The 26,954-nt window shown below is 37.4% G+C and overlaps 3 protein-coding genes across 4 annotated transcripts in view; all 3 read right to left on the reverse strand.

Annotated features, from left to right (window-relative positions):
- Positions 1-34: 34 nt before the first annotated feature.
- Positions 35-5,774, reverse strand: LOC132848726 (transmembrane protein 185A-like). Its single transcript, XM_060874683.1, has 7 exons — positions 5,613-5,774; positions 5,102-5,278; positions 4,004-4,211; positions 3,545-3,628; positions 2,902-3,078; positions 2,647-2,770; positions 35-1,211 (listed from the first exon to the last, which is right to left on the reverse strand). The coding sequence occupies exons 1-7, from the start codon at positions 5,648-5,650 to the stop codon at positions 967-969; spliced, it is 1,053 nt and encodes a 350-aa protein (XP_060730666.1). The 5' UTR covers positions 5,651-5,774; the 3' UTR covers positions 35-966.
- A 461-nt stretch (positions 5,775-6,235) lies between these two features.
- Positions 6,236-11,649, reverse strand: ankrd46b (ankyrin repeat domain 46b). Of its 2 annotated transcripts, none has more exons than XM_060874684.1 (4): positions 11,517-11,649; positions 8,814-9,156; positions 8,099-8,257; positions 6,236-7,659 (listed from the first exon to the last, which is right to left on the reverse strand). In XM_060874684.1, exons 2-4 carry the CDS (start codon positions 9,122-9,124, stop codon positions 7,443-7,445), a joined length of 687 nt encoding a protein of 228 aa, XP_060730667.1. In that variant the 5' UTR covers positions 9,125-9,156; positions 11,517-11,649; the 3' UTR covers positions 6,236-7,442. The 2 variants fall into 2 exon arrangements, with proteins under 2 accessions (XP_060730667.1, XP_060730668.1); XM_060874685.1 differs by lacking the exon at positions 11,517-11,649 and adding an exon at positions 9,577-9,596.
- A 3,207-nt stretch (positions 11,650-14,856) lies between these two features.
- The window catches only part of col4a6 (collagen, type IV, alpha 6), a 73,009-nt gene continuing 60,911 nt past the window's right edge, over positions 14,857-26,954 (reverse strand). Inside the window, exons 29-46 of the mRNA XM_060874686.1 lie at positions 24,879-25,043; positions 24,494-24,637; positions 24,205-24,324; positions 23,818-23,999; positions 21,536-21,599; positions 21,341-21,415; positions 20,872-20,979; positions 20,672-20,779; positions 20,269-20,340; positions 20,033-20,152; positions 19,541-19,660; positions 19,172-19,333; positions 18,925-19,023; positions 18,627-18,773; positions 17,827-17,943; positions 17,202-17,393; positions 16,702-16,988; positions 14,857-16,363 (exon numbers count right to left, since the gene is read on the reverse strand). Of these exons, the coding sequence (XP_060730669.1) occupies positions 16,103-16,363; positions 16,702-16,988; positions 17,202-17,393; positions 17,827-17,943; positions 18,627-18,773; positions 18,925-19,023; positions 19,172-19,333; positions 19,541-19,660; positions 20,033-20,152; positions 20,269-20,340; positions 20,672-20,779; positions 20,872-20,979; positions 21,341-21,415; positions 21,536-21,599; positions 23,818-23,999; positions 24,205-24,324; positions 24,494-24,637; positions 24,879-25,043 (2,543 nt within the window). The 3' untranslated portion in view covers positions 14,857-16,102. The remainder of the gene's footprint in view (positions 16,364-16,701; positions 16,989-17,201; positions 17,394-17,826; positions 17,944-18,626; positions 18,774-18,924; positions 19,024-19,171; positions 19,334-19,540; positions 19,661-20,032; positions 20,153-20,268; positions 20,341-20,671; positions 20,780-20,871; positions 20,980-21,340; positions 21,416-21,535; positions 21,600-23,817; positions 24,000-24,204; positions 24,325-24,493; positions 24,638-24,878; positions 25,044-26,954) is intronic.

Genomic DNA, 26,954 nt, shown 5'->3' on the forward strand with positions numbered 1-26,954 from the left:
TATTGTTAAAAAAAACAAAAAAACTCACATCTTTTACTTCTTACTCTCAAACGAAGGTTAATTACAGAAATTGAAGATTGTACAGTTACATGCAACAATATTAAAATGCACATGCATAGCTTCTTACATTACCAAACATCTTTTCATTGTTTGGTTTAATGATAAACGATCATTAGAAATGTCTAGTCCAAGATGGTCGAGTTAAGAGAGTAGCAGAGTTAGGAGGAGGCAGTATATTGGGGGTATAATTTTTCTCCTTTTTTTAGTGTCACCAGTCGGTGCTGTATATATGCTCAAACCAAATGAAAGTAAGTATCAGTTAGAGTGCTCTCTATAATATCAAGTGCTTTCACAGCTGCTGCATAAATTATTTGCTAAGAGTTTACAGTTTCATGAAATACTGTATTTGTCTCAGGTTAGCCTCATTTTAACATACTAACCCCAGAAAGGTGGAAAAAGGAGTTGAATACATATAAACAAATTCTCATGTTAGGAAATAGCAGTAGGTGTAAATCCAAGACCTCATAATATGTCCATTGTAATTCTTAAGCAAATACAGTTCCGTGTATAAAATTCAAAATAACAAATGTACAGAATACAGAAATTCCACTTAGGAAATAGACAATAAAAACAATACCAGCTGTAGGCTCTCAATCAGCCGACCTGTGCTGAAAGTAGTATGGGAATCTTGATTTAACAGTTTAATAATTTAAAATTGCCTGAGTTTATTTTGGACAAAAGAAAAGTGCATTATGGAATATTATATCACACTATAAGCTATTCTGAATTTCCACTATGCAGCAGAATCGACTCGAATAACGATACCAGCTCTTTATCATTTCCCACTTTATCCTTGACATCTCAAGTATACCTGAATAATAATAGTTAAAAAAAAAAAAGACAAGCAACAAAGCAACTATTGGTTCCAGGCCTTCTCCTAGAACGTCTTGTAAAGACTGCAGGCCTTCAGTCAGGTATGTCTATAGACAGTTTAGGAGGAGGATCAAAGTATTTCCCAGGGAATGGCATGATTTCTACTCCTTTGTGGAAGAACATAGGGGCAACTTTTAAAGGTTCTGAGACAGCACGTGTCTCCTCTAAGGTGTCAGAGTCATCATGCTGCAGGTTGTAGGAGATGTTGCCATACTCTCGCAGTAGAGGGAAGAGCTCCAGAAGGAAATGGCAGAAGTCTTTGCGGATGCCAAACCACCCTGTGAGATTGTGCACAAGTGAGAGTTAGAACAGTAAAATTCAATGTGGTGGTGTAATATTCATAGAACGGATCTTGGGCATGGAATGGTGAAAATAAAGCAGTACTCCGCCTAAGTGAACATTTTCCAGCAGACCATGATACTTTCTCACTTAACTGTGATCCCATGTATTATATCTACACTCACTGAGCACATTATTAGGAACACCTGTACACCTAATCATACAACCAGCCAATTGTGTGAATATCAGTAGCAATGCATGAAATTAGGGTGCATTAGCGTGATGGTTATATCTACTCATGAAAATGGGGAGCAGAAAAGCATCTCAAAATGCACAAGTCAGTCCTTGAGAGGCAGATGGATTACAATAGCAGAAAACCATGTTGGGTTTCCCTTCTGTCAGCCAACACAGGACAGTGACCATCCATTCATTCATTCATTCATCTTCTACCGCTTATCCGAACTACCTCGGGTCACGGGGAGCCTGTGCCTATCTCAGGCGTCATCGGGCATCAAGGCAGGATACACCCTGGACGGAGTGCCAACCCATCGCAGGGCACACACACACACACACTCATTCACTCACGCAATCACACACTAGGGACAATTTTCCAGAGATGCCAATCAACCTACCATCCAAGTCAAAGAAAACATAGCCTGGTCTGAAGAATCTCAATTTCTGCTGAGGCACACAGATGGTAGGGTCAGAATTCGGTACCAACAGCCTGAATCCATGGACCCAAGCTGCCTTGTGTCAACAGTCCAGGCTGCTGGAGGTGGTGTAATGGTGTGCAGAATGTCATCAGTACTAACCAATCATTACCTGTATACCACAGGCTACTTGAGTATTGTTGCAGACCATGTGCATCCCTTCATTCCCACAAGTTACCATCTTCTACCGTTTGGGAAAATGCACCATGTAAAAGTCGTCTCAAACTGGTTTTATGAATATGACAATGAGTTCAGTGATCTTTAATGGCCTTCCCAGTCACATGACCTGAATGTAATCTATCACCTTCAGAATGTGGTAGAACAGAATACTGCATGAAAAATCATGCATGCAGCTTGATTTCAAAATTCTTACCTCTAATCTGAGTACAACCTGAATAAAACCCACCTTAAAGTAATCACAAATGGCATTTTGTTTGGATACATTTAAAGGAGTTGTACATTCTACATTCACAGCCTTCTGAGATTCAGCTACAGACATGTGGCTCCGTGAGTCAGTCTACTGTATTGAAAAATATGTATTTTAATTAACGCTTAAAGCTTTATGGCACACTTGTCTGTATTAAGCTAACGTTGGCTTGTGTTTGGCTGCATGAACTGGCCTTAAACATAAACTCTCCATGTCTCATGTTCAATACACAATGTATAATTTAACAATGCTGCACCACAATCACTTAAGACAGTCATGTTATGTATAAATACTCACAGTGATTCCCGCCTTTCTGCCCAAAAGTACTGGCCATGAGAGTGACCAATGAGACCCATAAAGGCACAAAGACAGAGACATAACTTAACTTGTTATGTCCGTCTAGTTTATGAACCAGCAAGATCTGCAAACGTGAACAGACAACGGTTAGATTTTACAATGATGGATATTATGCTAGTTTGATTTTCAGTAGTTCACATCCAAAACCTGCCAAGCATTGTTTTAGATGTATATAGACAGCAGAATATAAGACACCTCAAAGATTAGGAGCGGAACCACAATGCTTATCCAGCTCACAGCCATTGTGACGTAAGTGCGACGCTGCTCTGCGATGATGTCCACAGAGCGCAGAAAGAGCATGGACCAAATGATATAGTAGAGCACAACCAGACACAGGAAAGACATGAGGATCCACAGAGGCACACACACCACCTACACAGAATACAACAGCAACAACAAAAATAGCTATTAGCTATTTGTATATAATATCATATATCAACATGCCAGAAAGATAACAAGAATAACGCCTCCTAAAAATTCCGGTTCATGGTTTTCATATTTACTAATTTATATTTGAACATTATCCTCCACTGTCCGTGTAGTCTGCATCAGGTATTCATGCAGTTAAGGGAATGTATTCACCAATTTAATTAGTGGTGTGTATCAATTATTAGATGGTTTCAGACAAGCACATTACTAGAGATTGACCGGTATCTGAAAATGTACAGCCATGAAATCCGCTTGCTTAAAAACCCAGTGAACTAACAGCTAATGTTTTATCAACACAGTCAAACAGGTCTCAGTCTCAATCAAAAAAAAGTCTCTTAGTATTTATTTATTTATTTATTTTTACATATTTTTCTTAATTTGAAATGTTTCAGTGCATTGCAGGTCTTACCAGCCAGTCCCAGCTGATGATTTTGTCTAGTCGTAAGGCAATAAAAATAAACTGGAGAATGTTGACCGAGCACATTATCTCCAACTAAGAGAAGAAAAACAGTGAAAAGAACCACTACAGTGAACCACAAAACCACCAACATTTAGTGCACAAAAAAATTAAGCGGCATGATGAAAAGTAGCATATATGAATATATACATTTGTGTTTACATTCATTCATGGACAGGACATTTTTTTGTTGAATTAATTAAATGATATTTAGCCAAGTCCTGTGGTATAAGAGAACTTCAGGATATTCTAGAAAATTGGAAAGCAATCAACTTTGGGAATGAACATGCATCACAACACCAGTCACTGATTATTTTCCCTCGTCATATTTGGTTTCTTCTTAATAGATAGAAGCGGTCATTTTAATCAATTGTACAAATTTGTGGCTTTAATTGTGTCTTAATTTCAGACCTCCAGTGAACGGTCATGGCGGAAGCCCCACACACATGCAGCCACTGACAGAGGAGAAGCGAAGAAGAGGGGCATGAATACGAGAAGCCAGAAGTAGGATCCCCTCTCGATTCTGTCACACACCAGTACTTCAAACATCAGCAGCAGAATGTGAATGGTCACTGCGATCAACATGGCTTTAAATTCCACATGTGTCTCACCCTCGGCTCTGTACATGCGTGCACACACACACACGCAAACACACACACACACACAAAGATAACTGATTATAACTGGTTCGTTAATATTAGGCAACTACAAACAAAAACACATCTTAAATGAAAACACCTGTAAATACTTTCTTTCAATGTTTCTGTGTGTTTTTAAAAAAAACTTCAGCTAAACTTTCCTTACATTCTAAAAGTATTCACTTAAAGAGATGTTTTAACTCAACAATTTAGCACTCAAACACTGTGCAATATTATACTTACGTATTTATATATAAATATACATAATCATTTTACAAACTGCTTAATAAAATAGATCAGGAAATCCAGAAGGAAAATGAGAGATACAGTCTGTGCCGAAACTCCTGAAAAACCTTCACATCAAGGTAGTTTATTATGCTTAGTAGGTTCTGCTGTAATTTGTGATTTTCTTAATAAAAAGTATTGTTCTCATATTGTAATGGACTTAAGTAGTCAGCCCACTAGTAACATCAGCTGCATCACTGTTCAGCAGTCAGGCTAACTAATTCCCAGTTATACTAGATACATAATTACATAATTATCTAGTAAAAAGCATTATGTGTTTGCCTGTGAGTCTTGGTTGCCCAGATATAGTTTACAATTATATAAGTGTGTGTGTGTGTGTGTGTGCGCGTGTGTAGCCTTTTGACCCAAAAATCCCTTTGCACATGTAGCTAATTCTACACATGCAATCAGTGATGTTCCTAGTTTTCCTGATTAGGAAACAAGTGTGCTAATAAAATACAATTTTTCATCACTCTTTTCTTCACATTGTTGATGTACAAGCCCATGGCTAGAATGATCGTATAGGGAGTTTTGGATGATTGGACTGAAGTTGAGAGAAGAAAAAAAAAAACATATTTTGGACAACCTGTAGCGAGGGTTACTGGCCCAAACTCCTGTCCCAACTGAGGCTCCGATGACAACCATGAGCTTCCAGAGCCAGATGGGTGTGAAAACCGCCCAATAACTCCACTGGAGAACTCCATCCAGCTTCAGAGCTAGCAGGATGGAGAACAGCAAAAGGGAGGCATATATGAGGAATTTGCTGTGAAACAAGGAGACAAATCATGATTAGATCAATATTACATAATGTTCAGTATCATTACAAACAGCTACTGCGAATATTAACATAATCACAGTGTTAGCAGTAACGACATAACCTGATAAATAACGTGTTATAGTTATATTTATGTTGTACTAAAACCACACACCTTATACAGTTCCACGTCAATTTAGGTGTTATTTATCCCCTTATTAAACGAGATCTGGATGTACATGTACTGTGTACATTTGACATTATACTCGTAGTAAACAGCTCAGCTTGCGACGTTACATCACACGACTTTTATGTAAACCAGTCAGGCAGCATTTCCACTCACCTGGGATTAAAATCCTGGAACAGTCCTCTAAGATTCATGATAAAAAAAATAATCTCCAGGCTTCACTACGACACCATGATTTAGAACGTAGCAGAACGATGCACCAATGTCTGGTTATTTTGTTTTTGGATTGTTAGCCAGGTTTGTTTTGAACGTCTACTTCCGCTTCCGTTGCAATAGCATTATGGGTAAATCACAAATTAAAGGTTCAGACTTTCATGGTAATCTTTTGGCTTGTCCTATTAATGAAAGAGTCGACTCTTTCGGTTGCTAAGCAACTCATTATCATTAAAATAACGGTTAATGTTTGCGATATTTTGTTTAATGATTATAGATTATTGTTTAATGAAATCCCACTCGACCTTCTAGTTAATAAAATTACTCTACTGTTGTTTGATGAAATCTATTAAATAATTGTTAAATCAGCAAACGCATAAGCATCAATGCCTCAGTGCGCGCGCACACGCGCACGCTTACACATGCACACACACTATACACACACACGCACACACACTATACACACACTACAAGAAATAGACAATAGAACCCCCCCTTTTTTCTTTCTTTCTTTTTTTTTTTTTTTTTTGTTTTTGCAGCAAATCAAAAGTAACAAAATCCAAACCCATATTATTTTTAATTTAATAGTTCATCATTAGGAATCATAAGCTTCCAACAGTAAATAACAATGAGTGCTGTTAAAACACATTTGAAATATTTACATAATATCCAAAGGATACGTAAACAATAAGCAACTTCCCAAACAGTAAAGATCCTTCAATTAAAAACTGATCAATTTAAACTTGGTCACCTGCTGCTGTAGCAATACAGTAAAAATAAAATAAATAATAACAACAGTATATGGAAAAGATGGCACATTTGGTTTTGGGTTCTTAAAATACTGGGGCTTGTGTAGTAGATAATCTGATGCAGCTTAAATCAGGATGGATAAAAACAAACGCAGAACAAAAATTAAACACACACAGACAAAATAGAAATGAGAGCATTTTACAAATATATGCTGCAAATTTACAACCATTTTAAAAGGAGCCACCTGCCATTTAAGCTACAAAACCAAACCCTTTTGCCCTTTTTTTAAATAGATGACCAGTGTTCCACATTTGGACAAATTTACTGAATATTGGAGAGGAAATTAGTTTACATCCTTTTTAGTTACAGTTTCAGATAACAACCACGACATACTGACATAAAACAGAAAGTGGTCAAGCCAGTAAATGCTATCAAGTCCAAGTTAATGACATGATAAAATATTACTACATTCTGATCATCTACATGTTTCAACACATTATAAAAAGTAATACAGCAAGCATGATTAGAAAGACAAACTAGAGAATTAACATATTTTTTTATGTTTGTGCAGAGGAAATAAAACAAATTGAAAATACAAAATTTACAGAATTTCTCCTGCCTCATATGGAACTTCTGCTGATTCTGGTGAGGAAAGGCTTAATCTACACTCCAGAAAGTAAAACTAGATGTACTCTCTTAAAGCTTGTCATGTATTTATAAGAATCCATATAAAGAAATCAAAATGTACATTCATTCAAAGTAGGGCTCCATTTTCTAACACTGTTCACAACATACCGTAATCAAAACAATTCCAGCTCAAAGACATTCCATGCTTTAAATACCTAATGTTTTTAAGACTTTTAAGACTGTCAAGCTGTGTGCTTTGAAATTTTAGTTCCACACAGCCTTATCCAGAGATGAGTAACTTAAGAGCTAATTTGTATGAAGAAAAGCATTAAATCGTATAAAACACAGCTTGGTTGGATCTGAGACTAAATTTGAAACCGGGTGCATTTGTTGTTTTCAGTGAACCAGCTCCAGCTGGCTGGCAGAGAAGGGCAAGACCCCACTCACATAGTAAGCAATACCCAGAGAGAGCAGGGCGATGATCACTAACAGCAGGAGAACCCTCCAGAAACCCAGATCCTCCACAAACTCCTGCCAGGTGGAGCGGAAACTGGACAGTACACCCTCACTGTTTTGCAGGTTGGGGTTCAGCAGTGAGTGGCTCTCCATTGCACTAGGAATCAACAAACAAAATACACAATATTTGTGTACACATACATATACACATACTGTACACAATACACATACATGACAAGACAATACAGAAAAATTGCATTAGACAATACAAAAAATTGCAGATCAGTTGCTAACTTTTTTTTAAGAATTCTTTTTCATTTGCTAGTCTAATACTAAAAAAATAATAATAATAAAACAAGCGTACATTCTACATTTGTGTTATTTATCCAGAGCGACAAGCTATGTGACAAAGTTTAAAAAAAGGCCTCTCAGGTTGCTTTAAAAAAAGAAGTTTATTTTGTTCTTTAGATACATATTCTTATCCGGTAATCTACCATGTATATATAAATATACCAATCATGGGGAGATTTTAATCACACAAAGGCTACTGGCTCCACAAAATGCTCCATGCCAACTAAAAGTGGTGCCAGTCTCACCTCTCACTCTCTGCCATCTGCATGGTCTCTAGTTTGGAATGAGTGCCTCTGTTGAAACCCTTCACCTCCTGCTCCTCCAGACCCTCCAGAAGCCGAATAGCATCTTTATTCACACCTCGCCGCTTGGCCAATACCAGAGGAGTCGAGCCATTATGATTACTGCTCAAACACAAACAACACACAGCCTACATTTAGGATGCATCTGTTACAAAACCAACAAATCCAAAGTGGTGTAAAAATAATAACATGGCAGGAGTTTACAGAATGTTTCAATTTGATCATCAAACAACATTTTAACATCTAAAGCCAAGACTTCAACCAGCACAAAGTTCACGAACACAGGCTTTCAGTTTTTTTTTTGTTTTTTATACTGCATATGTTGTTCAAAGCATATTTTTTTAGTATTAGAATATAACATTTTATTTAGTTAGGGATGTCAAAGGGACATCTGATGCAAAATTTCATTTTACTTTTTGTTTTTTTTTTAAATATAGTTTATAAGCTTGCTGATATGGCAATATATAAATACCCCACCCCTTGATTCCAGACCAGTAATACTTGTGCTGCTGCTGAAACTGAACTATTTCTGCTGTCAGAGAATCAAAACTTCTATTCAAGTCGAGAACCAGCAGTTCACTGGTGATGTATTAACGCATAAAGAACTCTGAACATTAAGTATATTCATAATGAATGAGAAAAGCATTAAACATCTCACCAGATGTCTATCTTAAGGCCATTGGAGACCAGAAACTGAATAGTGTCAACATGTCCACACAGATGCAGAGCCGTGTTTCCTTGATAATCGGTGGCTAAAAGATCTGCTCCAAATTTGTGAAGAAAGCGACAGATCTCCACATTGCCTCGTGCTGCTGCTAGGTGTAGGCCGGTGCGACCCCGATTGTCTCGGATGTTAGGATCACAGCCCGTCTCCAGGAGTCGTCTGGCGAATGCTAGGTCTCCATCAATGCATGCCTGCAGTAATGGCACACTCGTCTGCGACGTGTCATTGATGAAGACATAGGACATGTCCGAGAGGGTCTCTGAATATTCCAGCGTACCTGCAAAGTAAATAAAAAAAATTCAGTCATTTGTGAATATTTGGCCAGTGTTCTTTCTATCTTAAAAAACAACCAGTCTAATTTTGAAATATTTAATTTCTCTAAACTTAAAAAATCTATCAAAATGTAACTTTTTTAATGAAAAATTAATCTTATTGAGTATGAAATATCTTTACTGTCTGAATAAAAACAATGTGCAGGCAATGACAATGACAGGTCCCTGCAACCAAACACATTTAAACATCATATTACAGAAAGGAAAATAAAACCATTCAGTTCCCATTTTCTTTAGTCAGTATAAGAAACAAATACAGCATATTTCATAAATTGTTATGTAAATGATCTGTGAGATTTAAACAAAGCCTCCATGCACACCACAAGTGATATGATATGATAAGATGTGGCTTTTTAAAACATTACCAATCAAGGACAGGCAAGAGAAGGCATGTGATTCCCCAAATTCAGCAAAAACAAAGTAAGATAAAAACAAGTGGAAAATTCTGCAAAGAATACTTTCGCAGGAAAGGATGCAGCCTCCACCCTTCCTGGGCTGAAATTTTTTTTTCTTTATGCAGAAAAACAGGCTTCTTTTGAGGTTCTGATCATTACTTCTAAGTACAACATCTCAACAGAATTTTCAAATGTAAAGAAAGTATTTTCCATTTATGTGTTCAACAATAACAGCACTACCACTAATATTTCTACCTTATTCTTCATAAAACCTGACAAAAGTGTATCTTTTTTGCAAAAAATTGCAGTAGTCATATGCAATCAAATGATATTCTTTAACTTCCAAGTGAACATAAAGAAAACTTACTTGCCCTCTGTTTATGTTGCAAAACCATATGAGGCCAAAAATTTATACTGCCTGTGATCTAACTCCATTCAGGTGAAGATATAATGTTTAACATATCACATGAAATCAATTTATCAAATACAGCAGGCAGAGAATTACCTACTAATAGGTAGGCAGCGTGGTTGCCTCACAGCTCCAGAGTCAGACTGAGATTTATACAACAGGAATACAAATGCCCAGAAGCAGATATTATATTATCAGTAAGGAATGTTGTAAATAAGTTCTCAGAATCTAAAATGTATCATAAGAACCCAAGGAATATCATTGTCCTGGTTATCCAGCATCGAAATTAACTTCTGATGTGACATCATTCCCTTAAAATATAAAACGTATATATATAATATTTAAGATTTGCAACAATTACGATTAATCATACATCCATATAGCAAATGCATCATTTTAGAATTTACATTTCATAGAAATGTCATTTTCTGAATACAGAATGCTCGCCGATAAATGTGCCCTATGGTTCATTAGTATTAAGGACCCAGTGTGATGTACAACAGTCTGTCACGGTGTCAGAACCTTTTCACTCTCCATCTCACAACACCAGAAACCTCTGATAATCAAAGCTGGATACTTTATTAACCCTAACCCTAGTGTAATCATTTAGAATTGTACTAAACATGTTTAACCCAGAAGCAGACGTGTTCCCTTTTGAGTTCCTTCATCATCTTCATTCTCAGAGTCTCTTAGTTTGTCCTTGCCAATATCACCTCTAACTGGTTCACTGGGAACCTTCAATATAAATCTACATCTGGATCTTTCTAAAGCTGCTTTGGTACAATGTCTTCTTATATAAATAAAACCGGATACAGTAAAACGGTCCAAACAAAAACGCAGTCCTAATTCCACAGAACACTACAACCCTCATTTCAGATTGTTTGTCGTCATATTTACTTTCGACACTTAAACGATCAAGCTATTTATTTTTCTATTATTAAACTTTTCCGTTTATGTTTATTGTCTGTTACGTTCTGTGTAGCGACTGTACTAGTCGTAAAGGTAGAGAAACTACGACACTCCCTAAACGCCATATACAAACTGACGAGTGCGCGAGCAGGGTGTAAACAATAATAAGGACTAAATAAATAAATAAATAAATAAAAACAAACATACCAGACGTTTTTACTGCACCTGAATTGCCACATCATAACACCGTGAGCGCAATGTGACTCTCTGTAAATATTGTTTCAAATGCAGATAAAATATGATGATGATTTCTTTTTGTAAACACAGGGTATCAGGTGCCCTGCCCTTCTTACCCACAGCACTACAGCTGACATCGCTCACTAACATTACACAGTACACCAATAACACCGAGCAGACCTGCGACTGAACATCAGTGTGGAAACCTTTCAGATTACTATATCACATTTACATTAGTTCATCTGCCTGGTTACGCAGTTTAAATAACAAAGACAAAAATACTGGCTTAAACAATGTTGATGTCTAGTCACATCAAAACTGCACTTGGTGTGCAAGAAAAAAAAACGTGTTTTACCTGTTTATAGTGAGCCAAATCAGTTGAGAAAATATAATTTCGCAGCTGTTCCACAGCGAGACTGTTTGTTTGTACTGATGCTGAAGACGCTGCAATATCTGTAACGCTTTTTAGTGCAAGAATAAAGCGCCACAACACCATCTAGAGGATTGGAGAAAGCTTAGTTCGGTTCGCCTCAATATATAACATGCATTCATTCATTTATCTGCTTTAGCCTGGTAGCACTGGGCTTGAGGAAGAAATTCAATTCAGTTCAATTCAAGTTTATTTTTATAGCTCTTTTTACAATTGACATTGTCTCAAAACAGCTTTACAGAACATAGACTTAGAACAAAAGGTTATTATAAAGATTAATATAATACTAAATATTATAAAGGGTTTCCCTTTGAGTCTGGTTCCTCTCAAGGTTTCTTCCTTTACCATTCAAGGGAGTTTTTCCTTGGCACTGCTGACTGTGTCACCTCAGACTTGCTCATTAGGGATAAATACAAACACATCTAAATATATCTAATATTAATCTTGAATTTTGTATTCTATTAATCTTTATATTAATCTTTATATTAAACTTTGTTCTATGTTTATGTTCTGTAAAGCTGCTTTGAGACAATGTCAATTGTAAAAAAGCGCTATACAAATTAACTTGAATTGAATTGAAAATTCAAGATTAATATTAGATGTATTTACACGGGTTTGTATTTATCCCCATTGAGCAAGTTTGAGGTGACTCAGGTGACTGTGGGGAGGAAAAACTCCCTTGAATGGAAGGAAGAAACCTTGAGAGGAACCAAACTCAAAGGGAAACCTCATCCTTATATGGGTGACACTGGAGGGTGTGATAATAAATATACAGTCTGACAAATGTTGTATTGATGCAAAAGACCATATGGAGTTGGCAGCTCCTCTATATTATTGCAGAGTCTAACTGCAGTTGGTAGAAATCTAGATGCCTCAGGATTCTCATGTCCAAAATCTTCATGTGACGGACGACAGTCGGAGCTGGTACAATTACTGGATGCCTCGTGATGGGTAGAAATCAAGAAGCAGTAAAGAGGGATTAACGTAGCTGCTGTTCATAATATTAGCAAGTACTAGATGATAATGTGCATTTGGTCAGATGTAATAGAGCACAATATTATGGGATGTATTATTTGTACGCCTGACTAAAGAGATGAGTTTTTAATCTACATTTAATCTTTAATCTACATTTAATCTTTAATCTACAGTTGTCTGAGCCCTGAATACTATCAGGAAGACTATTCCTATAATCCTATAAGTTTGGGAGATATGAAAATGATCTACCACCTTTAATAGACTTAGATATTCTGGGAACTACCAGAAGTCCTGAGTTTTGTTATCTCAGAGAGTGCGAAGGATAGTAATGTGTTAGAAGACTAGTTAGATATATGGGAGCTAAACCATTACGAAATGGGATTCATCACAGGGCACCACAGGGCACCATACAGCTGCAGCTACGGAGCTCCATATGTAGCTAGTCCATATGCTGGCACACATTATGAGGAAAGTACACAACCTGAAGGAAACCCACACAGACAAATATGAAACCACACATACTGCAACCCATGAGCAGCATTAAACCCTATAACCCGGAGCCGTGATACTGCAATTTTACCTCCACTGCTTTTTAGAAAGTTTAGTCATGACAGACACACAAGTATCGTAATATAAAAAAGGCACAGTATAACAAATTGTAAAAATGGCATCCAGTTTCACCAAGTTACTAAATGGTTTTACAACATACAATACATACCTGCTCTTATAAATCAAGCCTAATGAGATTGAATAGGTCATAATACATCCATAGAGCAAATTGCTTCTACTTATTTTACTCTTACAGTTTACTTTCTACATATACACTATAAGCTAAGAAGTTTGTCAATCACACCTGACAATCTCACCCATTCTTTTTTATTTATTTATTTATTTATTTATTTTAACAATTGATGAGATTCTATTTTTCCCTCCAGATATTAATTTCAGTGCAATACTTTAAGGGTACATTTATGGTGGTTAGAAAGGATACACAACCCACAATCTTCCTCATTTGTGTACAACACAAAGTGCTGGTTTGCCTATTTGGCCATATTCCCTAAGTGAACAAGAAGATTTTGGTTTGTGTTACGAGTAATAAATAAAGTATAATAATAATGAGAGTAAGTAGAGCATAATAGATTCATATAGAGAATTACTTCTATATATTTACTGGTACAGTTTCATATCTACATATGCTCAAAAGCTTGTCTATAACACCTGATCATCTCACCAATCTGTGGGCCTTCCTAAAACAGCTGGGCATATACAAATGTATATACTGTTGCATTACAATTTCCCTTCACTAAAATTAAAAAAAGAACAAACCTGTTCTAGCATGACATTGCCTCTGAGCACAATGGTTGGAATGGAAGAAGTCCTGTCCTCACTAATACCCTTGGATCTGATTGGCCAAATTTCCACAGACACATTCCGAAATCTAGCATAACGACTTCCTAGAAGAGTGGAGGTTGTCCATAGATTTTTGGCCAGTTATTTTTTATAGTTTAGTAGTTATAGTATAAACTCTTTTACTTTTTATTTTATTGTTGACTCATTCTTGTTTCGCAACTGTATTATCCTGTCAAGGTTGCAATGAATGTGTAACCGATTCCTTAGACACCAAGGATGTGCTCTGACCTCTATGCATTATTCACCCGTAGGGAATTCGGCCAAAATATACCATGCACAGAAAATTTACTGAGTCCTGTAGCTGTGCAGACTGATTGCATTAATAAAAAGTCAAAAATAGGTCACAAAATTTAATCTTACAATTTAAAGAATGCCTATATTCACAATCTGCTGACTTAAAGAAATTATCTACAGTAGTGCAGGTAGTGATATTTTATGGAAAAATCTCACAGCTGGGACTGCTTTCAATTTGTGGTTGCATGTTAAAGCATGTTAATTCAAAGCATTTAACAAATGATACATGAGATAAGGAAGAAGGTATTCACATTCGATTTATGCAGGTTCTCAACTCCAATTTCTTTAGTTTATTGATTCTAATTTCCCAGAAATGGAAATAAGCAATTCATTTGTTAAACTATACATATTGTTACCTCTTTTTGATGGTTTTAGATTTGATTGATAAAGTACACACTGTAAATATTATTTTTTAATCTTATTTATGTTTGTACTATGTCTGTATATGTAATAAATATAATGTAATAAATCACAGGTCAGTGGGGTCCATTTGTACAAATTAGTTTCAACACCATTTATTAGGGAGCACAATTATATTTTGAAACATCTTTGTTAAAAAAAAAAAAATCTGCACCAAAACCAATACTGGAAAACCAGCTATGTTTATTAGGGAAAACTGTATTTAACTCATTACATGTAAATCAGTGTAAGAAAAATACAAATACTGTTATAATATACACATCAAGATATATATGCCTTTATAAACCATCCTTAATGTACAAATCATACACCAACATTTTGCATTTTACTAAATTGTTTCTTTTTTACCATGGGATGAAACTGCAATTTAACAGTTTTGACACTTTACAGATGAATCCATAATGAAGACACAAGGCTACCAAAGAGAGCTTAAGAAGCTAATGAATATAGTGGTTATATATTAGCCTGTCGCTTTTAGAGACTGTAGAAAGACTAAATAATAACAAAGACAACAGACATTCCCAGTAATATTTCTGGTATACTTTTGGATGTGGAAAGTAGTAAATATCTAATATGCAAATGTTCTGCTCAGCTGAATAGCTTCTTCTAGGTAACACTGTAGAAAAGTTAATGGAAACTAGGAGTATTAAAATAATTTAAGTTTTTAGTTTAATTTTTAATTTGAAAATTTTTACATTTTTTTTTTTATTTTTATTTTTTTTTCTGTATGTAAAGAGTGAAGTCTATTTATTAGTGTTTAATTATGTGAGACTTTTGTAGGTAAAACTGGAATTTCTACAGTTGATAAGATTCTTATCTTTTTTCCCAGATATTCATTTCAGTGCAATACTTTAAGGGTACATGTGTAGGAGATAGAAAGTATTATAATTTCAAGTGTTAACCACAAGCCATAATCTTCCTCATTTGTGTACACCACAAAGTGCTGGTATGCCAATTTGCCAACTTTCCTAATCATAAACAAAAAAAATATTATATTTTGTTCCATTTGTCATCATCGTTTCCGGCTACCGCATTTTTGACAAAGTGAACAAGATTTTGGCTTACAAGATTTCAAAATCTCACAAATCAGTCTCACATTAATGTTCCAGTGCTTTCCACCGGGGATTTGGGACACACTCTCCGAGGTAGCCATGAATATGTAATACAAAGTTTGAGTAGTTAAAATAAAAATAAAACATTGCAGTTTCTGATAGCACCAATGTTGAAAAGTGAAATAAGAGAAATCTTTACTTGGAGCTCCTAACCATGGCCTTGTAGAAGGCTCCAAAAGGCACCCTGAATAGAGTCTCTCATACAGTCACTCAACCAGTCAAACAATTTTTGCTTTCTTATTTCTTGTTTTCTATTCTTTTATTTAAAAGTCCCCTTTTCTCTCCTGGAGTGTGCACAGGTTACAAGATCTTCATGCAGACCTGGCAGCGGCTGACGCGGCCACGGTACTGATCTCCCTTCAGTGTCTCTGAATCAGGACTTTTTGTAAACTGCCTTTCTGGTTGAACAGTAGTTAGCCAGAAGCTATGTTTGTTGTTGAAGAAGAAGCAGGTGCCCCGAGCACCGTTGCATTCAATAAAAGGTGTTGCACGGAAGTCTTCTAAACAGGAACCAGGGGAAACGAGGGACTGGCCACCTCCCTCAGCCCCTGCAGCCGTGTGCTGATCAGAGGAGAGACAAACAGTAACACAGTGTTACAATATCACCAACACAAAATAAAGGCAAGGCTTCCTTGCCTGTACTATACAGAAAAATGTGGAACATATGGCACTTCAGAGCGAAGGTCACTTTTTAAAAAAGAAAGATCAGAATGTGCCCAAGGGCTCTGTGGCAACCCACCCAAAAAAGATATAAGGAATATAATATAAACTCTTAGCTTATAGATTAGGTTAATTGTAACAGTACAATACTGATTCAGCCAATTCGATATATTCTTTCTCATGTCAAATTGCAGCAGGCTTACATTTACTAGAATAAAAAAAGTAAACTTATGGCTTACCATAAGGAATGAATAACCAATCCACAGGCTCCTCCACCCCTGTGGACATGGGGGAATAGTGATGTCCTGGCTGTGTACGGCCACAGCTTGAGATGGGGCTTCGCACACTGAACAGCGGCTGATGTACGAAACAATTTGCTCATTGGCCACAGGCATCATAGGAATAGGTGCTGTTGTGGACAGCCAGTAGGACTTGTCATTGCGGCTGGCATAATAACAGAGTTCGTTGGCTGTACAGTAAAGGAAGGGAATAGTGCTGAAACGTGGTAGACAGGAGCCGGCCAATCCTGAGAGACCAGAGAGGAGGTTTCAGAGAGAAAAGGATGGACAAATGATGGAAGACCACTGAAATACTAACAAATGCTAAACTAACATTATCCTTATATTGATATTCACATGTAATACACAACAGATAATAAAATTTCTGCATGCTTGCTGATATTATTATTATTATTATTATTATTATTATTATTATTATTATTATTATACAATTATTTTACCTAGGTCTTGGTTATGCGCCTTCTCCTGTCCTTCTACATAAAGCAAGCTGTAGCCATCCCACAACTTGTTCATGCCCTGAGGGCACATTGGCACTTGACTGGACTGGCTGTGTTTTACCAGAGTGTAGCCGATCCCAATGGTACGTCCAGGCATACCTGGAGGACCTGCTTGTCCCTGCCTACCAGGTGAACCTGAGTAATGAGAAAAAGCAGTAAAAAAAAGAAAAGGGACATGATAGTGGGTGCAAAGAACAAGTACCAGTGAAATGGAACCATATATAGAAAGTGGCAAATGTTAAAAATGTTTTTGTTAATTTTTAATTTGTTAATTGTTAAACATTTGCCCAAGGTCTGTTTATCTTCTTTCCATCTCAACAGAGAACACCTGTAGGAAAAAAACTAAAAATCAAGGGTCTTCACCAAGTTTGAGAAGTGAGGCTCATAGAAATCCAAACAAATGAACACATCACTCTTAATGGCTAATGACTGTTAATGCTCCTGCCTCATTGAAAATCACCTGGAAATGTGGTGGGTCCTAAATCCCCTCTCTAAAATGCTCTCAAAAATTCAATTCTCTTTTAAGCCTCATCTCTTCACTCACTACTCTCAGATTTGGTTTACTGACCTGTGTAACCAACATGTCCTTGATATCCTGGAAGTCCAGGGTCTCCAATGTGTCCTGATTTTCCGGGTGGACCGGTGCGACCAGGTTTGCCAATTGATCCAGTCCTTCCTTTGGGTCCTACAGATATGACAAGAAAATGAAAAAAATGACAAGTATTATGTATATGCAATACAGTAAACTTTAAACAAAACTTTATAGTAAACTATAAAGCTATAAGCAAGTGTGGTTCCTCCCACATCGGCAGCATTGCACACCCTAATAACAATGTAAAGACAAACTCCCAGAACACACCGTGGCCTACAAGCATGGCCGCTCCATACTACACTTCTCAATGCACAGAACTTTCATGTTCACATTCACTGAACTTTTATTTCTGTATATCTGTTCACAATCAGACATGACACACACTCATACAGAGAAGTCCCTCTCCCAGTTGCAAGGTATTGCAAAAGTGTTTTCATATGTCTCCATACCGTTATTATTGTGTTGTTTCTCTGTTTTAGAATCCCTTTGGGTTCTGATTATTGAATTTGTTCTTCTGACTCTGTTAGCACATCGACTGGCCCTTGTGTGTTTTTGACCATGATTTTTCCTCACAAGTTGTTTTTGTTTGTCAGTACTTTGCTACAATAATCTCTCGGTATCTGAGATTCTGCCTACCATTTCTGACAGTGTTTTGCTTAAAAATAAGAATCATACTCCCAAAGTATAGAATTGTACTACTGATGCTTGACCATAAGTAATCAGTATTATTTGGACAATAAATAATTTAACTATGATAACTGTGATATGCAACTCACCTGGACGTCCAGGGAAGCCAGGTTGGCCTTGTGATCCTGTATAACCAGGAAGGCCAGGAGGTCCTTGTTGACCAGGCACCCCAGCAGGCAATTCTTTTACTTCGGGTGGAAAAACAGTTCCTGGAAGGCCTTTGCTACCAGGTTTACCTGAAAGCAAGTACTAGTTAAGAGAGAGTCTAACTTTAAAGAAGTATGTTTAAGGTAAATTTACTGGACTGTAATGCCAATGCTCACTTTTAAACATTAAAAAAATGTTGTGCTATATATTTCAACAGACATGCTGTGTGTATTTACTGACCTGCAGTTCCTTTTGCTCCTTTGTCACCATATCTTCCCTGATCTCCAGTTAAGCCTGGACGTCCTGCTAATCCACTAACTCCAGGGTCACCTCTCGGTCCTGAGGGAAGCAGTTAGAGATAGGCCATGACTACAGTTTTGAGAATGGATTAATAAAATACATAAATGTACACTTAGTCATGAACCTAAGCGCTCAGTATCTTGTTTGGTAGTGTTATATAGATACCTTTAATATAAATTTAAAGTACCTTTAAATCCTGGGTTGCCAGTTGGCCCACGTTCTCCTGCAAATCCAGGTTCGCCAGTTTTCCCAGAGATTCCAGGTGTTCCAGGAAATCCAGGATCTCCTCTGTCACCCTGTTCTGTTCCAGGGCCAGCTGGACCAGGAGGACCAGTGGGTCCAACAAGACCTATACAAGAGAAATTTTGAAAAAAGCACTCATATGACTGGCTCATTGAAAGATCAGTTAGACAGAGCTAAAACAGTGTCTTGGAAGTTTGGAAGGATTTTTAAAAACAAAGAGATAACTATTTCGAACCTTTCCGTGTCTCTTTGCTCCATGCTCATAAGTTTATTTTGGTTAACTTGGCAGTCATTAAAAAAAGAACAGACTTACCTCTTTCACCATCTAATCCAGGTAGACCAGCATCTCCTGGTGGAGCAAGGATGCCACTAGGAAGAGATGGTAAACCAGGAGGACCTGAAGGACCTGGGAAGCCGGGCTGTCCAGGGTAACCTAACAAATAATTCAATAAAAATATCTGCACAAATACTGCCACAGACAGTCCTGAACAGAACAGATATCTCTGGATCTTGCAGACCTTTAGCTGTTTACTTAATATTATTCAATAATAATATTGAGAATTCAAATTGAGAATATTAAAAAGTTAATAGTAAGGTAGCGGTAGTAGTGGGACTGGGCAAGGTTAGTAGCAATGGGGGTAGTACTAAACAAAGTACTAAATCTCATTTTCTTGTTTTAATTTGCTTTAGACATGGCTTGTTATGCATTTTAGTCTGCCTAGCTATACAGTATGACTCATTTTTATGAGCGTATTTACTGAGACTGTGTTGACAGAGCTCTTTATATTGTATATTATTTTCTCACCAGTATCTCCTTTGGCTCCCTTTACTCCAAGAAATCCTGGTGATCCAGGCAGTGATGAGCCTCTTTCTCCCTTAAGTCCATTCAATCCTGGGGCTCCAGACTGACCGCTCACTACTCCACCTGTGGGCAGATTTAACTATATTATTTTTTTAAGTGATTTTCTACTATGAGGTGGCTGCTGACTGTGAATGGACATCCGAAATGCAGGAAGTATCAATAGCTAAAGATTTTTTCACCAGGTACTCCTGGTGGTCCTTTGGCCCCTGAAAGTCCATTGAGTCCATCTAAACCAGGGGCTCCAGATAAACCTATAAGGGAATTAGGAAAGATTTGTTGTTAAACATACTTTAATAGCACAAAATTAGCATTGTGCAGCACTTGCACTTGCAATAGTTGCCATAAAATTAGAAATTCAGTTACAAGACCCAGGATTTATAAACTTCTGGAATTTAAGATATTTCTGGCTATTTGATCAGAAACCTATAATGCTTCTGCATGTTTGGCCGACAATCATAGACAAATATGATGACATTTGATATATGACATGAAAATAATCATAAGCAAAAAAAAAATGATCAAACATGACAGACTTTCTGGCTGTAACTGTAGAAGAAAAACATTCTCTTTGACTATACTCACCTCTCTCTCCTCGCCGACCTGGAGAACCAGGGAAACCTTGTTCACCGTCCTGTCCTCTTGGTCCCGGAAAGCCGGGTAGACCCCTATTGCCTTGGAGCCCAGGTGAACCTGAAGTCACATGATGTATAACAAATTGAAAAGCATCAGACAATATAATATAATAACTAACTACAATAAAATGTTTGTGCAATAAATGTTACCTCTTTGTCCAGGTGTTCCTGGACTTCCAGGTTGACCTTTCTGCCCAGGATATCCAAAACTTCCTGGAAAACCCTGAGAACCTTGATCACCAGTAAGGCCTGGGAGACCTGTGCGCATAAATAAGAGAAATATATAATTTTATGTTATAGGATTAATAGCATTAAAGGATGCCTTTTAGTGAAATTAGTGTCTTTAGTAACTAGTGTTCATTAGTCATTTTAATTTGGTAAAACTTTGGTTGTGAACATGTTTATCATAACAAAACACCAGGGTAGACATTTATTTGTACATTTTTATTAATAAAGTACAGTACATGGTCACTTTTCCTTATCCTCTGGCTTAATAAGTCTTACCAGTCAGAATACATTATATGAAAATCAGTAAAATAAAACAGTTAATAATTCTAAGCATCATTATTGTATTCTGTTGTAAATAAGAAATAAACAGAAAAAAAAATTGGAAACTCACCAGGGAATCCAAAATCTCCCACCGGTCCCTTTCGTCCAGGGGCCCCAGGTGCTCCAGTAGAGTCTCCTTTCTGACCTTTACAACAGAATGCAAGGGATGAGCATTTTGTTAAAAATATACCAGATACACAGTTATATAGTCTAGTAAAGGCTTGTTCTTATAGGAAAAATTAATCATATGCAAAGAAGAATTCACCTTTGTTTCCCGCCAATCCTAAAGCACCAGGTGATCCAAACAAACCAGGAACTCCATCATCACCCTATAGAAAAAGCGATAGAAATGTATTAGATAAAATGTGTTTAACTTTGTTTTTTTATTAAATTTTCACCTTCATAGAACATATAGGTCTATTTTACAAAGTGCATTTTACTGATATTGATATCTACAGCTGCATTGCTGTATTAGCTATTATAGCAGGCTATTCAATTCGTTTGCTATATGGAAGTTCATGAAAAGCATCCAAAATGAGGGGCTCGCTCATGTCGGTTTCTTCTCTACAACATTAGAAGGATTCGGCCATTTTTGTCCACATAGGCTGCACAGGTACTTGTTCAGTCTCTTGCCATTTCAAGACTGGATTTCTGTAACGCACTGCTGGCAGGTCTACCTATGAACACAATTTGTCCGCTGCAAATGATCCAAAATGCAGCCGCACGGCTTGTTTTCATCCTGCCTCGCATACCAAGTTCTCGCATACCACCCCGCTGCTGCGATCCCTCCACTGGCTTCCGGTAGCTGCACGCATCAGATTCAAAACACTGATGCTGGCCTACAAAGCCAGAAATGGACCAGCTCCCTCTTACCTCAAAACCCTCATCACTACTCGCACTTCACCCCGCACCCTCCGATCTACCAGCACTGCTTGTCTGGTTCCACCATCTCTCAGGGTAAGAGGCAAGTATACTACAAGACTCTTCTCTGTTCTGGTGGAATGAACTTCCCCTAGGGTTCCGGACAGCTGAGTCACTGGCTATTTTCAAGCGGGGTTGAAGACCTACTTATTCAGGAAACACTTCAACTAGCACTTCTTTTTTAATCTTTTGCATTTATAAAAAAATCTTTGAAACTTTTTCATTGTAACTTTGAACAATGTTTTAAACTCATGGTATCTTAAGTATGTAACCTAGTGAACCAGCATTAATGTATCCAGTGACAGAGATTTAAGCACTTATGTACGTCGCTCTGGATAAGGGCGTCTGCCAAATGCTGTAAATGTAAATGTAAATGTAAACAACAATACAGGAGCACATATGTTGTATTTTTGCTCAATTTTCCTACATTTAAACATGCTTTTGTCGTATTTTGAAACCGCATAACAACAATTTCAGTTTTTTCTACAAACATATTCAAATGTCGTCTTATTTTTAAACTGTGCATTGTAAGACGTCCAAGTAGACTTTTAAATTCTACATCGAAATGTGTAAATCAGAGAACCATATCGCACTCTTTTAGTTCACCAATTTAACTATTTAAAATGAACCTTAACTCACTCACTCACTCACTCATTTTCTACCGCTTATCCGAACTATCTCGGGTCATGGGGAGCCTGTGCCTATCTCAGGCGTCATTGGGCATCAAGGCAGGATACACTCTGGACGGAGTGCCAACCCATCGCAGGGCACACACACACTCTCATTCTGAACCTTAACTGAGTATGTAAAAAACATTCACAATATTGAAAATAACAATGTTTCATGGTATCTTTTGACAAAATTAATTATTTTAGTATGCCTATTTAACAGCCATCTCAATGATTGGCATTTAGGCTGCCTTCTAATGAGAGAAATGACATTTTTGCGATTTTGCAAGAGCAGTGAAATCGGGTGTATATGTTGTCAGCAGAATAAACACACACTGGTGCAGGTGCAGGCTGTGAGGGATGTGTGATTACACATTTACATTTACATTTACAGCATCTGGCAGACGTCCTTATCCAGAGCGACATACAAAAGTGCTTTTAAGACTCTTTCATTGAATACATTAACTTTGGTTCACTAGGTTACAGACTTAGTTGTTTTACTCGTTTTATTGGCATTCATCTGTGTAAATGACGATTTGCACGTTTAAGTAGAGCTGAGGTAGTAGAGACGTGTTAACGTTTCACTGAATTTCCTGGGTTTTTTTTGTGAAAAAAACTGAAGGAAGAAATGAACAGAAGAAGAAATGATACTAACAAAAATCTGTCATTGCCCTGTCACTCATCAAATCTCACTCACCAAATGTCACATACTGTAATGTAACTGTAGCTTGTGCTGAATGGAACAGACATACTTCACTTCATAACTGAAGGATCCGCTGTCCAACTGAACTAAATTTATTATAGAGATTACTTTTTCACACGAGGCACTTGAAAGTCCAGGACAAATTTCATTGGCCACCAATTAAATAGCCTGGCATTATAGTTTTATTATGGTATTATAGGTTTATTTGAATACAATCATTTAGCTGGATTGGCAGTACACATTAAATGGGCTTACCCTAGGTCCGGGCATGCCAGGGAAACCTAAAACACCAGGTGAACCTTTAGGTCCTGAAAATCCTGAAGAACCTGGGCGCCCTTGGAAACCTGGATCACCAGGTAGACCCTTTGCAAGGTCAGCCAATCCTGGCTGACCAGGAAAGCCTGGACTACCAGGTAACCCTGGGAATCCCTTATCACCTGTTTAAAGACAATGCCTGTCATATTAATCATATGGGATACTGACACATTAAAATTTTATTGCAAACATAAAACTTCTGTGTTCAATTTCATACTAAACTTTTTACAATAACAGGAAAAAACACTGCAATATACAAAATGCCTTTTATTCTGTATTCTGTTCATGTATATATAAGATTTAGTGTTCATGGTTGTGTTTCTGTACCTCGAGGTCCTGGAAATCCAGGTAGTCCGGTAGGCCCAGGAGCACCTCTGTCCCCCTTTAACCGAATAACTGGAGAGGGTGGAGCAGAAGGTCCTTGTAGGCCTGGTTCTCCAGTGTCGCCTAGAAAACACACACAAACACACACACACACACACACACACACACACACACACACACACACACACACACACAATTGAAATCTGTTTTCGCATGGTTTAAAAAAAAAATCAACTTATATCTCATATGTTAATCAACAACTCATATGTTATTTGCTAAGTTTATAGTATACCTTTAAAACCTTTGGGCCCATTTTCTCCAGGTATGCCATCCGATCCTGGAAATCCAGGTTGACCTTTACGCCCTGTCTGTCCGGTAGCTCCAAAAAGTCCAGGTGATCCAGGGAATCCCAACAATCCATGTGATCCCTTCTCCCCTGTTAAAAACACGTCAATACAGTGCATTGTATATAATGGCTGGAATAATGTTAGAGTTTTGACACTTTTACAAAGATTGAGAAGGAGTTGTAAAATTTTATGTGAGAAACATGATAAATTACCTGGCAATCTAGACACTTTATTTGCAAAAATGCTTTAGTTTTGCAAGAAAGTAAAAATAATATATCTTGGCATCCTGTCTGGAATGCCTTAAATTTTTAGTATTTGAAAATTTCACACCTTTTACCCCTGGTCTTCCTCGTTGGCCATTACGACCTGAAACAGAATCTCCAGGACGCCCCATTTGTCCTTTTGTTCCTGGAATTCCAGGTGATCCAGGAAATCCCTTTCTACCCAAGCCTTGTCGTCCTGTATTTCCTCTTTCACCCTTGAGTCCCGGGAAACCTGGGAGACCCACCAACATGAATGTCAAACACCACTCAATTCATACCATATTTGGCATGACAATAGCAAACTCTTTCAGGTTAGTAATAGCATCAGCTGAAGCAAACTGAAGATAAAGATGAGCCCATAATCAAACAATGAATTTATTAATTTACTACAGACTTTTAAGAGCAGGGGCTTTTTCTTCAACGTTTCAGAATATAATGATCATCTGCATGTTTAAGGGGGTGCGTATGTGATAATTCCTGTAAAACAGTAAGAAAATAATGTGCTATGTTATCCATGAAACCAGAATGTTCCAGTATTTTGTGGTATACAGAAACCACCTTCAAAAATCTGAATACATTTATATATATCAAACACTGTGCACAGAACAAATTAACACAAATCTTTTCTGCACAGACACATTTGCCACTGACACAGACACACAACCAAATCCCATGTCTGCAAATCGCACACCGCAAAAGATGTGTTTTCATACAAGACCTCATCAAGCTGGAAGAATGCGTTAGTAATGAGTTAACACAGCTATTCTGATAGCTAACATGAGCTAACCAGTTTGAGCAGATTTTGAGTCATATTCACGTGAGCTAACTGGACACGATTCAGAGCACACACACACTCTCTCATTCACTCACGCAATCACGCACTACGGACAATTTTCCAGAGATGCCAATCAACCTACCATGCATGTCTTTGGAGCGGGGGAGGAAACCGGAGTATCCGGAGGAAACCCCCGAGGCACGGGGAGAACATGCAAACTCCACACACACAAGGCAGAGGCGGGAATCGAACCCCCAACCCTGGAGGTGTGAGGCGAACGTGCTAACCACTAAGCCACCATGCCCCCCCTCATTTTAAGATATTAGATAATATTAGAAAAAGTAATCAGATTTTAGAAATTTCTGTAAAGGCTCTTGCAGTTGGATGAGTTTGTTAACGTCACACAAGCGGATCAGGGTTATAGCAGTGCAGCAGAAGGCTGGAGTCTAGCTACATTAGTATGGCTTGATTGCATTAGTGCAAATTGTAACATTAGAAACTGCTCGTCAAGAAGATACAGCAAATACTGTACCTACACACTCATACGCACTCTTTTAATTGAAAGATGAGAACATATACCTCACATGATTTATACCACCCCAAGCTTGAGAGATAAATGAAAATAAATGTCCAGGACTGCTTGATACAAATAAAGGATTATATTGTGTAATGGTTAATTGTTATTATCACCAAAAAAATGTTTGCTGATGAAAAACTGGAATGGTATAGAAAGTGGACAGTATCTTTCTCCAAAGCTTAATTAAGCAGCAAAGCATAATCCCTTTCACTAGCTGCTTTGATTGGGATTAAGTACATGTGCTGGAGCAGACTAAGAAACTATATCATAGAAAAGATTGGGTTGTTAGAAAAACTTAGCTCTATAAAGAAATAGTGGGTTGATAACTTTTCTCACCTTGGCAGCCTAGAGAATTGACCCAGCACCAAGAACAGAGGAGCAAGACACCACAAATGGAATGATGGGAAGATGGAGGTGATTGAGATGGTGAGAGAGAGAGGGAGAGAGAGAGAGAGAGAGAGAGAGAGAGAGAGAGAGAGAGAGAGAGAGAGAGAGAGAGAGAGAGAGAGAGAGAGACAAAGATACATGGAAGGAGATGGAGTGGACATTGACAGAATAGAGGAATAAAATGAGATGTATTTGTGAGAAAGAATACAGCGGAAAATAAACTGACAAAGAGAAGAGCAGTCAGAGAACATTAGGATAATTACATCTCCAGCTGTGCTGGAACATAAGTGATTCATAGTTCTTTCTCTCTTAATTTGTATTAGTTCAGCTTAATCTACATTTCTTTATCCTATATTGCCATACTAGTTCTTTTTCAAAAACTCTCCTCAGTCTGGCTTAAAAAA

This window comes from Tachysurus vachellii, chromosome 7, assembly GCF_030014155.1.
Source record: "Tachysurus vachellii isolate PV-2020 chromosome 7, HZAU_Pvac_v1, whole genome shotgun sequence".
NCBI lineage: Eukaryota > Metazoa > Chordata > Actinopteri > Siluriformes > Bagridae > Tachysurus > Tachysurus vachellii.